Source organism: Triticum dicoccoides, chromosome 6A (assembly GCF_002162155.2).
Source record: "Triticum dicoccoides isolate Atlit2015 ecotype Zavitan chromosome 6A, WEW_v2.0, whole genome shotgun sequence".
NCBI classification, from domain to species: Eukaryota; Viridiplantae; Streptophyta; class Magnoliopsida; order Poales; family Poaceae; genus Triticum; species Triticum dicoccoides.
Genome location: NC_041390.1, coordinates 26,078,321 through 26,089,631, shown reverse-complemented (window position 1 = coordinate 26,089,631; position 11,311 = coordinate 26,078,321). Strand labels below are relative to the sequence as shown.

General features: G+C 42.9%; 1 protein-coding gene across 1 annotated transcript in view; it reads right to left on the bottom strand.

Moving 5' to 3' along the window:
• Positions 1 to 523: 523 nt before the first annotated feature.
• LOC119319660 (glutamate receptor 3.1-like) overlaps positions 524 to 11,311 on the bottom strand; it is a 20,943-nt gene continuing 10,155 nt past the window's right edge. The window contains exons 2-7 of the mRNA XM_037594104.1: positions 4,232 to 4,570; positions 2,784 to 4,132; positions 2,403 to 2,680; positions 2,008 to 2,039; positions 1,503 to 1,909; positions 524 to 1,278 (exon numbers count right to left, since the gene is read on the bottom strand). Of these exons, the coding sequence (XP_037450001.1) occupies positions 829 to 1,278; positions 1,503 to 1,909; positions 2,008 to 2,039; positions 2,403 to 2,680; positions 2,784 to 4,132; positions 4,232 to 4,496 (2,781 nt within the window). The 5' untranslated portion in view covers positions 4,497 to 4,570 and the 3' untranslated portion in view covers positions 524 to 828. The remainder of the gene's footprint in view (positions 1,279 to 1,502; positions 1,910 to 2,007; positions 2,040 to 2,402; positions 2,681 to 2,783; positions 4,133 to 4,231; positions 4,571 to 11,311) is intronic.

Sequence of the window (11,311 nt, the reverse complement as noted above, 5' to 3'; positions counted from 1 at the left end):
TAACACCTTATATTATGGGATGGAGGGAGTAACTTGGGATTAATCTGACTCAGTCGCATCCCAGAACCACCAAAAAGATTTGCATCAATTGGAGCTAATCCATAAATATTTTACAGTGTAGCCATAGAGTTAGAAAAACGAAAACCTAGTGTTGGATTTCTTCTTAACTATCCTAATAAGATCATAACTATTTCTTCCTATGCTCTTTTTAATTATCTTCTTTATGAGTTGTGGAAGGTGCTACACATTTTTCTACCGACCACCCTAACATAAGCTTCAAAGTTGCCCGGAACAAAACTCAGACAAAACAGAGTATATAAGCCAAAAAAAAGAAAAACTATCATATCTTTTGGGTGGCTCCATCTAAACTAGTTTATGAACAAGCATCAAAGTTTAGTACTAGAATCTACAGGCATCGTCACACATCAAACGGTACTAGCTGCAGCCGGCAGGTTCAGTCCGCCGCATACTATCAAACTGAAGTGACACAATCCTACTGACTTGGAATAACCACACTACGCGCAATTGAACACATGAACAGATCACACCGCCAAACGCCAATTCTGTAGTGGCAAGATATCCCCAAAAAATATAGTCATGCAAAGAATAAAGTGATCTACGTGGGAGAGAGGAGCATTTCGATATTTTAATTTTTATTATCAATCCTTCCTTTAAGAAGTATTTGAACCCCCTCTATACATCCCTGGTGTTTGGCTTTACAACCTAGGTTACCGGGACCAAGGTTAGTCGGCCGCATTGTTGCTTCACATAAAACAGTTGCCCAGCTGCCTTGAGAGATAAAGCACGAACTAGCTTTGTACACATGAACTAGCTTTCCATTTCAATAACGCTGTCGTTTCTGACTTCCCTAGACGGCCTTTCTATCTCAAGGGTAGAAAGGCTGCTCATTGGCGTTGCCGGCGTCGAGCTTCCAAGCAGGCTCATGGACCGCCTCTCGTTGTTCTTTGGTGGATCCTTGCCATGGACGAATGAGAAGAATCTTCTCAGGCTCTTCCTCTGTTCATGCCTCAGGTATTTGCGTAGCATGATACCAAAGTAGATTAGCAATGCGAGGACGCATGCCACGCCACAGATTAGGAACAGACCAAGGAAGCTCTCAAGGCGGAGCTGGTCCGAGTCAACAAACTCGCTGTTGTCAGTTGCGCACTCCCCTGTCTTGAGCCACTTGTCATGGATCCGCTGCAGCTCCCCATTCTCTGACAATGACAGGATTGCGGTGGAGAGGTCTACTTGCAAAGGGGAGTCCCTTGGAAATGCCTGGTAGAATGAACTTGTAAGGTGCTACATTTTGATTTGTGAGACAAAGTAGGTGTAGATTTTAGACTTGCAGCCGCAGAAAAGTGCAAATAAAGTTGCATAATAAACTAGATAGTTGACACAACTTGTTCAAAGTTAAAACTGCTATTCCAGGATATTAACTTCAAAATATTTTGTTCTTATATTCTAATCTACATTAAAGAATATGGTTCAAATGTACTTACAAAGCCCCATCCTCTGCTGGTGAAATCTGTACCAGCTACCGCAATCTTGCAGTAGGTTGACAAAAACAGTTCAACATAGGGTCGCTCGTCAACAATGGCCATAACACCTCCTTCCTTAGGGCCTAGCTTGAGGGCTTCAGCATATTCTTGTGGTGAACCGAGAGCTCTTAGCCTTGAACGTGAGATGTTGAGCTCCTTGACCATGTAGTCTTGTGCAAAAGAACCAACTTGGAAACCAATAGGATCATTACTATTTTTCAGGTCATCGATTCCTTTTATAGAAGTATCAAGTTGTTGCACGGTCAGGATGGAAGTAAGACTCGCGGTGTAGCTGGATACAATTATCAAAACAACGAATAGCCATATGATCAGGACACCACGCCCTGAGGTGCTCATAGTATTTTCTCCTGCGGGCAGATACAGATGAAATCACGAGCCATGCCTCAGAACAAAATGTTACCTATGGCCAAAAAAAACACATAATAGAGAAGGTTGGTTTACTCACTGTGTGAGAAGAACAACGTCGAAAAGCTGAACCTGCAGGCAATCAAAATAGAAATTATAATCACATCTGAGAGCAAGGAATCACGCCATGATAAGAACATTTGTAATACATGTGGAGAAGTATGTGAAAACAGAAAAAAAAAAGAGCAATGCATCATAAATATCATTAAGCGAATATATATACTGTGCATATATACGTTTCACAAGATCATTAAGATAATAGTTCCTTGGTAATCAGTAGATGCTTCATTTGGGTATGTTAACTGGCAACTGTTCTGAGGTGCTTGCTGTATGCAAACATATTGCACAAGACTTGTTGAAACATCAACATTTCTAAGAAAAAAGGAATGATATACTACAAAAAGACGATACAATAGGTGCAAGTCAGCTCCTTACCAGAAAATAGTTATTATTTGTTGACGTACTGAACCACGGAAATCATCATTGATCCGATGTTCAAGAACCCAAACAACCACACCCACAATAAGGAAGTACAACCCTGTAACACACCACATCTCCAAAGTAAATGGCTGCAAGAATGCCCAGGACGATGTTATATGCTGTTTAACCGGAGCCAAGATAACCAAGCCTGTTTCAATGAATGGCTGGGTGAAATCAAAAGTTACTGTTCGCCTCATTGTAATTGCGATATCCCCTATAGCTGCATCGAATTCCTGCAGGATAAGACCCCCCCTGGTCAGCATGGTATGATGAAATGGTTTTTTTGATAAAGATGATGAAATGGTTAGAGGAAGAAAAAAGGCATTCCATACTTACATTTGATTCAATCATCTGTACGAGTTTGTCATAATTAGGATTGTCAGTACCATTCCCAAAAGGTACAAACTTGTAACTAACAGGATAAGGAAGCAAAGCCAATGCCTGAGTAAAGACATCGATGCAATAACCCTTCATTGACCCAGTAGAATTGTCTTTCGTGACAAACTCTTTGAAACTAAATCTGTTGGGAACACCAATTTTCAACTGCTTGGCATTAGAAGGAAAAACCCATCCTCGAGGCCTCTGTGCAGTCTCCCCAGGCCAAATAACATCATAGAGATGCTGATCAGCGAGAGAAATATTAGGAGGCTTTGAATATAGAGCCTCTGGAGAGACAGTCGACAACAAGCCAGAATAATTTGACCAAAAACCAATGGTCCGCATGCCACTTCCGATGATGTTTATGATGTCATATGCAGGATGAATTAGGTTGCCTCCAGCATCGAATTGCACCTGCCCAGACACCCCAGTGAAGTTTACCTTTCTAATCTTCTCCAATAATTTATTTCCCATGTCAGAAATGCTCATTGCTTCAAGGTGAAGTGTTCCTCCAGTTTCATCATGTAACATCGAGTCATTTGAAAAGGAAATCCTACCACCATCATCAAAGAAGGCATCCAGAGCCCGAGCTACTACCCAGACACTATCATAAACATAAAAACCGTAAGTATTTACACGAAGATCACTATAGTTGTACTTTTTACTTTGCCTGCTCCATTTGGAGACCAAATTACTCTTCATCTTTGAGTTGGGGATATGTGGCCGTAAAGTAAGAACACCTTGCAGGCCAGATATAGTCTCAGCAGGAACTGATGAATTAGCATCAAGATATGCAGACAGCCAGTCAGTTGCAATCCACACATAGCCGTTGCCCATCATGTTCAGTTGTTTTGCCATAGAGAAAAGCTTGAGTCCAGGTTCAGCTCCAGTATGGAGAATGATAACACGAGACTCCATATAACTGACACTAACCAACAAACTTATGAGCTCACTTCTTTTAGCATTGGAAGGAAACCCAACCTTGTAGGAGATTTTGCAGCGCTTTAAAGCGAGTGCATCATCCAAAGCAGCAATGCCATTTCGACCATAAACATTGTCAATGTAAATGGCAGTCACTATCTTCCAGTGGTTGTAGTCAACAACTTCTGCCACAGCCGCCATTTGATAGAGGTCATTGGGACCAGTCCTGACAAAGAACGGGAACTGTATGGATGAAAGAGTTGCATCAGAAGCAAAGGACATCAAAGGGACTCGAAGCTCATTTGCTACATATGAAATGATGTGAGAAATTGTAGAGCACTGAGGGCCAATGAGTGCAATAACATCAGTCTCCATGAACTGCAAAGCTGATACAAGGAATACGGTATCATTGTCACAATTCCACAAGAGAAGCAAAAACTATTTCAACAATGCCAAATGAATGCGTGACATTAAAGCTAGCGTACCTTGAACCATGCCAAGGAAACCATCAAAGCAATTTGTATCCTTGATTTGAACCTTTAGTGTAGTTCCATTTAGAATTGTTGGATCAGAGTTGATATCTTCCAAGGCTGCATGGATGGCAACCGCGGCAACACCTCCAGTGGTGGAGTTAAATTGAAGAATAGACCCAATATTCACAACAGGAGGCCTCGCAGCTAAACTCTTGCAGATGCCATTAGGAAACAGAAGCAGAGAGAGAACCAACAACATGAGAAAAGATATCTCCATTGTGCCTCAAATGGTGCAAAGTCTACTGGATGCTTGTCTTCATGTTAGTAAACTACTTATGTGTTGGAAACCCCCTGTAGAAAAAACATAGAGCAGATGTTATCATGATACCAATGCATAATTCTTGTATTCTCTAAAGTAACAAAGCCCATGTTAAAAAGCACCATTATTTGAAGCCTCAGTCCAAACGTTGAAAGGAAAACAACAAGGAAGCAAATATCAATTTGAATGAAGAAGTTACAGTATTTAAAAACCCGACGGATTGAATATCACGAGGAAAAGCAACTTGGGAGAACAATGACAGATGATTCGACTAAACACATTAAGTAAATACACCAAATCTCAAGCAACACAAAAAGAATTGTATGTGACTGATTTATACTACTATTAGGAAGGTACAGTTGCAAAGTTGGGCCAACAAGCATCCAAGAAAGTCAAGAAGCAATGTGGTCCTTGAGTTAAAGCCAAAACATTTGGCGTGGCCATACTACTCTCAACAGATTCCAGTTTCCAACACGTAAATGTGCAGGAGCAGGTGCAAGTGCAGGTGTCAAACTTTGGATTATGCCCTTGTCTCAATCAGACAGCAAACAGACAAACAAAACAGAGCATACAACTTTATATATACTATGCTTAAGACCGGGTGCTTCCTGCAACCAAACAAATGGCGGTAAACGGTAAACAAAGAGCGCACGTCCTGGCATTTTCATCCGTTTCGTGCACATTTTCAGCAACTGACGGTAAACGGACTGAAACCTCAATTCGAATGAAGCAATTGCAGTAATAAAAACTGGATTGAACATCGCAATGAAAGTAACTTGAGAGAACAATGACAGATGATTTGACATTTTTTTTAAGGAAATACACTCATTTCTAGTAAGCAACACAAAAGTTTGGTCTGTGCCTCATTTATATTAACCATATTCTATACCATTAGTAGGAAGGTACAGTTCCAAGGCTGGGCCGACAAGCATCCAACAAAGTCAAGAAGCAATGTGTGGTCCTTAAGTGAAAGCCAAAACGTTTGGCGTGGCCATACTACTCTCAACAGATTCCAGTTTCCACACACTTTTGCTATGCAAGAGAGAACAAAAGCTGCTTCCGACAAACTTTGAATTATGCCCACGAAACAAACAACTATACTTGTACAACTATGCTTAAAATGGAACAAACATTGAAGCAGACAGCAAGCAAACAAACAGAACATACAACTTTTTCTTTTGAAGTGGGAACATATAACTATATATATAGTACTAGTATATGCTTATGATGGGATGCTTCCTGCAAAGAGGAACCAATGCCTGGAATGCCAAGCAACCGAGCAGAACCTGAGCACAAATCCCTGCATTTTCATGCGTTCCGTGCACATTTTCAGCAACTGACTGTAAACGGACCGGAACCTGAAGGACTGGAACGAGACCCCGGACAGACGTACACCCTGCACAATCCATCGAACACCTTGTGGACGGGCAATGCATGCAAAGAGTAGACCCACACCCAGCGGCAACAGCAACCGGAGCCGCCATTACTTGCCGGGGAGGATCAATACACAACCAGTGCCCTCGGATTCCTTAGTGAGACCCCAAGAAACGGCGGGAATGGCGGCCTGAATGCCACTGGCAGCACCGCAGCAGGGAAGTACTGTAGGACTGTAGGAGATGGGTGGGGTGGGGATTCTACTGTAGGACTGTACTAGAAGATGTGTGGGGATCCGAGAGCATGTACAGAGAGAGATTTCGACTTACGGATTGGATTCGGGCCCCGCCAAGAGGAAATGTCGGCCTCCACTCGGACGCTGGCTGCTGCTGCTGCCGCGGCGCCGCTCGACGACGACGAGGATTAGACTGAGAGCAGAACGCGAGCTGCTGCTGCCGTCGGTCGAGCTCATTATTTTATTTTAAGTGAGTGGTATTTATAGCGGAGGTGGACTGGGGAGAAAGGGAGAGCGGACTCGGTGGTGATGACACGCGGGTTCACCGGAATATACCTCACTCCTGGTTTATAAGTCTCATTTTGTGCCAAATTTTGACTAAAAATTTAACTAATAAAGTACTAATGCATGTCACAAAATTATATTGATGGATTCGTATTTGAACATAATTTTCAATTATAGTATTATTTTCTATGACATGTATTAACATTTTGTTAGTTAAATTTAAGGTGAAAATTTGACACCAACTACAAAGGGGACTAATAAACCAGGGCGTAGTACATCATTTAATATAATTAAGTTGACACAAGTCAATTGCACCACAAAGATAAACAAAACAAATTGATATTTTAAAATGTTTGAACCGAATGGAGCATCTCCTGTTAAGTGTGGTTTGAAAAACCTTAAGATTTGTTTTTCATATGATTTAGTCACAACTCATAAATAAATATCAAATAGCAAGGCACATGTGGCGATTGCATCAATTTTGAAATCCTCAACTTCGATCGTGCCTTCAGTACGCATTTGTTTGAGTGTGTGTGTATGGTGGGGTGACTGTGTGCGTGTGCGTGTACGCATACGTCAATGTTATTTTCTCAGAAAAGAAAAAAAGAGAGGAAAAACTATGCATGCAACCTGCGTCGAAGAACCCTAGCTAGAGTGCGTGACTGACCAAAGAAAGGTATTAGATCCGATTCCAATGATCTTTATGCAGGGTGAGATGCAGATTAGCATGCCCGCAGGCAAACAAAATAACTGTCAAATGATCCAAGTTAAACTCGGCTTGTCAGATCAGCTGGCATTAGAAACTGAAATCAATCAAACGCAAAAAAAATCAATCAAATGCGTGTCACGAGCTCAACACGGAGCCATGATTAAGACTAATCAAGCACCTGTAATTTAGTGAGCAAGATTACAAAGGTGAAGTGAGGATTTTGTGCTGATTGCATATACCCACATTGAAGAGAATTCACATGTAAGCTTACATTAGGGCCAGTTCTTTTGGTGGCTTCCAGAATAAGCCGCAATAAGCTACCCCCTACCTAGCTTATTCTAGAAGCTCAACCAAACTTATTTTTTTAGAAGCCTAGTAGTTAAGACTTGACTAGTAGGCTTTTAAAAAGAAAATTTTAGTTGGGCTTCTAGAATAAGCTGGGTAGGGGACAGCTTATTCTGGAAGCCCAAAAAAGCTAGCAAAAGAACTGGCCCTTATACGTTCATTTGTATGCCATCACTCCATCTCCATGCACAGAACAAATCTTTTTAGCTGTAAAACTAAATGATGCTTTCGTTGTTTCTGCTTTTTCTTAATGATTAATTTCGCCCCCTTTTAAAAGTGCGCATTTCATGAAAGACAAAAAGGGCTATAATGCGCATGTGATTAGTATCTGATGCTGCCCGGGAAAATTCTGTAGGCTTTACGCTCAAAATATTATCCCTTGCGTGACTACCTTCTTATACATCCTAATTCTTCACTGATGGCCTGTATACAAGAACGGCAGGTATACACTATTTATAGCACCAGTAAGTAATTGTGGATGATATCTATTCTTTTTTTTTTTGCGGGGTAATGATATCTATTCTTCACAAACTGTTTCAGCATGAAGATATATGGTTGATCCACATGATACTTATCAATCAAATCAAACAACTCATCTCCTGTGCTGAAACCGAGCATCTTGCTGAAAATCTATGGTCCATTGTCTGCCTCATCTTCATTGTATTTTGCTTTTTTGGGATCTCTGCTATCCTCCTCCTCTTGCTGAAAGTCCATCCACTCTTCATAGCCTTGAGATAATCCATCATCTTCCTTAGCCCATCCTTCATCTACTACTTCTTCCATTTCAAAGAAGATTCTGTAAACCATGAGATTGGGAGTTGTTAACTTGGTCCATCTAGGAATTTTTCTGTAATCCACCACAACAACTTTCAATACTATAACCAAGCCTGTTTTACTTACTAACTCCATATCTACAGCCTGAGTGTAACCAATCATTAAGCCAATTTCACACATAGCCCATGGAAATTCTTCATAGTCTTTGGTACCCCTTTTGCTCAAAGTTTTAAATAGCGCGCTAAGCCTCTTAGCGGCGGACCTTTTCTAAATGCTATAGCGTGCTATAGCGGTGCTATAGCGAGCTATTTAAAATGTTTACTCATGTGTTTGGACAAAAGATCCTTAGCGCAGGACCTCTTCTAAACGATATAGCATGCTATAGCGGAGCTATAGCGGGCTATTTAAAACCATGCTTTTGCTCCAGCGGAATTTGACCCAAACCACAGCCATTTGCATCATCATTCCAGATTTTCACATTCACCATGATATTTCCTCCCTTCATTAATTCTAGCAGCTGATGGAAAATTGACAAAAAGAACTCCTTCAGAAACCTTTCTAGCTTTCCAGTCCCACCTTCATGGGTAAGTTTTGGCCAAGCTTTTGATTAACATGTCAGCATCCACTTCTAAATCACATCCCTCCCTCAGTCTCACCAAAGCCACAACTTCATTTTTACTAGCACTGGAAATCTCCTTTGCATGCTCTGCCACAAACAATCCAAGCCCCTCCCCACCAAAACCAACCAGAGTAGCCACAGGTTTTTTCTGATGAAGCCAAGCACATAATTCAGGTACATGAGAACCCTTAGTACAGAGCACACACTTTACTTTTGCCTCACATCCTTTAGAGTTATGACCTTTCTCACCACACTTATGACAGATAGCCTTGTCCACAGAAGAAATTTTGCTATCAGAAATCACCCCCGAGCTTTGATTCCATGCCACCACTGCCCCAGAGGAATTAGGCTTGGAAGTCTAAACTTCGCTACCCCCTCCTCCACCATTGATAGTGGTTGTACACGTCTTCTGTTGATATTTGCCAGTAGCAGGGGCGGATTAGTGTTTTGCAGCGGTGGCCAGTGAGGGTATTGATATATACCTCGATTGCCACCATCTTGTCCCCAATCCCCATATCCTGGCTCTCTACACGGGAAGTTCTGGTGCTGGTTACCTTGGAAATTTTGAAATGGCGGTCGGGGTCAGACCTGGGGACCTTGATCGTATTTGTCGAATTGGAATTCTCTCCCATAACCTTGATTTGGTCTCCAGTTTCCACCACCTCCACCATCCCTCCCTCCATTTCCACGTCCAGAACCAAAACGCTCACCCATCTTTCCTCCCATGATTTGGCTATCACGAGCGGCGGCGGCTGAGGGCGGACACCACAAATGGGAAATCCTAGAGTGCAAAAAGTGATTAGGGTTAACGACCTGTCTCTGACCAGGTTGTAGCACCCCACCCCACTCCCCTTTTTGGGATCCAATATGCACCCATATTTCTGGCCCAGCCCACCACCAACCGGCCCATTCCGATCCATAGTTCGAATCGAAACAAAAAAATCCTCCCTGAACTCTAAATCATCTCTAGATTCATCCTCCTGGCATGCTGGCAATCGTGTGGAGAGCGGCGCATCAATTAAGATGCATGCTGGTAGATAACGACCTCTCCCGCCATGTCCCATCTACAGACAATTCGGCTTAGAACCCACACTCACATCAACTGGCTTACCACCAATAATTTGGTACCAACAATCCTTACTAACTGAATCACACTCAACAAGAAACACATGACTGGATTTATGACAAGGAGGAACACTTACATAACTAAATACAGGAGCCACAATCTTCTCTGAAATGCGGTCAACGGCACCCAATTTGCATAATCTGTCCCCTTTCTACTTGCCTTTGATTCCCTCTTAGCACAAGCAAAAGCATCAGCTAAAGTCGTTATATATGGACTCTGTCCAGCTTCACTCTCCTCTGAACATTTTTCATCATCTTCTTCAATTTGCTCCAACGCCCAGAATCTGCCTCCAGGTCGAGATCCAATTAAGCAATCAGCATATCCAGCTTCATCCTTTTGCCTACATCCACCGGGGTCAAATTTGAACCGTCTGTTCATCAAGCTCGTCCTCCTCTCTTCTGTCACAGACTGTGAAACTACAGAGGAATTCAAATTGTTGGCGACAAGTACGGCAGAGGATCCACTGGTTCCGGCAGCGATGGAACGCTTGCTGAGCGTAGTCCCACGAGACAAATCCACATCTCTTTCCTCCTCGGATCGCTTGATCTCCCCTCTCCCCTCGCCCAATGAATGAAGTCCACCGGCGGCGAGAATTGGAAGGGCGGCATCTGCACTCTCTCCTCCGGGGTGCCCTCGCAATGAATCCTTCTCGCAAAATTCTTCATCTCTCGATCTGCCTGGATCCGGCAAGTTTGAACATACCTCTCTCTTCTGGATCTGAGTATCGGATATGATTCCGCCTCTGCTACCGCCTTCTCTTCCCTGCATTCCCTCTCGCATTCCAACCAAGAGAAGGAATCGTTGTTGATCCTCTACGCCCTCTCCATCCATCTTCGTTCCCTTGTCGCCAGCAGCTCCACCTCCGGCACCGACTGGATCAGACGAAGCACCACCTAGAACGCCTCGTATACGAAGGGGAGGGGGAACCCCCGCCCATGCGAATCCGCGAGTTATTTACCCAAAACCACCACACTTCGGGCTAGGGTAACAGGTCAGTACTAGATTTGAGCCAAGTCACAAAAAACCACTGCAATTGTGCCTAATCTGTAACGGAGAGTACTGATTGTTTGATTTCCTCGAGAAAACAGCAAAACTGATAGGTTGGGCCCACCTGTCAGGCTGAGTTGGCATGCCTATGTGGACAAAAAATCTGACGTGGATGGGGGACCCACCTGTCAGCGTCACATATTTTCCCCCTTTTCTTTTTTATTTCGCATCTCTGGCTTTCTCTTCCACGCCACATCTGTCTTTGCTCCGGCGAGCATGCTGCCATCCTTCTCCCCCCCCCCCTCTCTCTCCTGGCCTT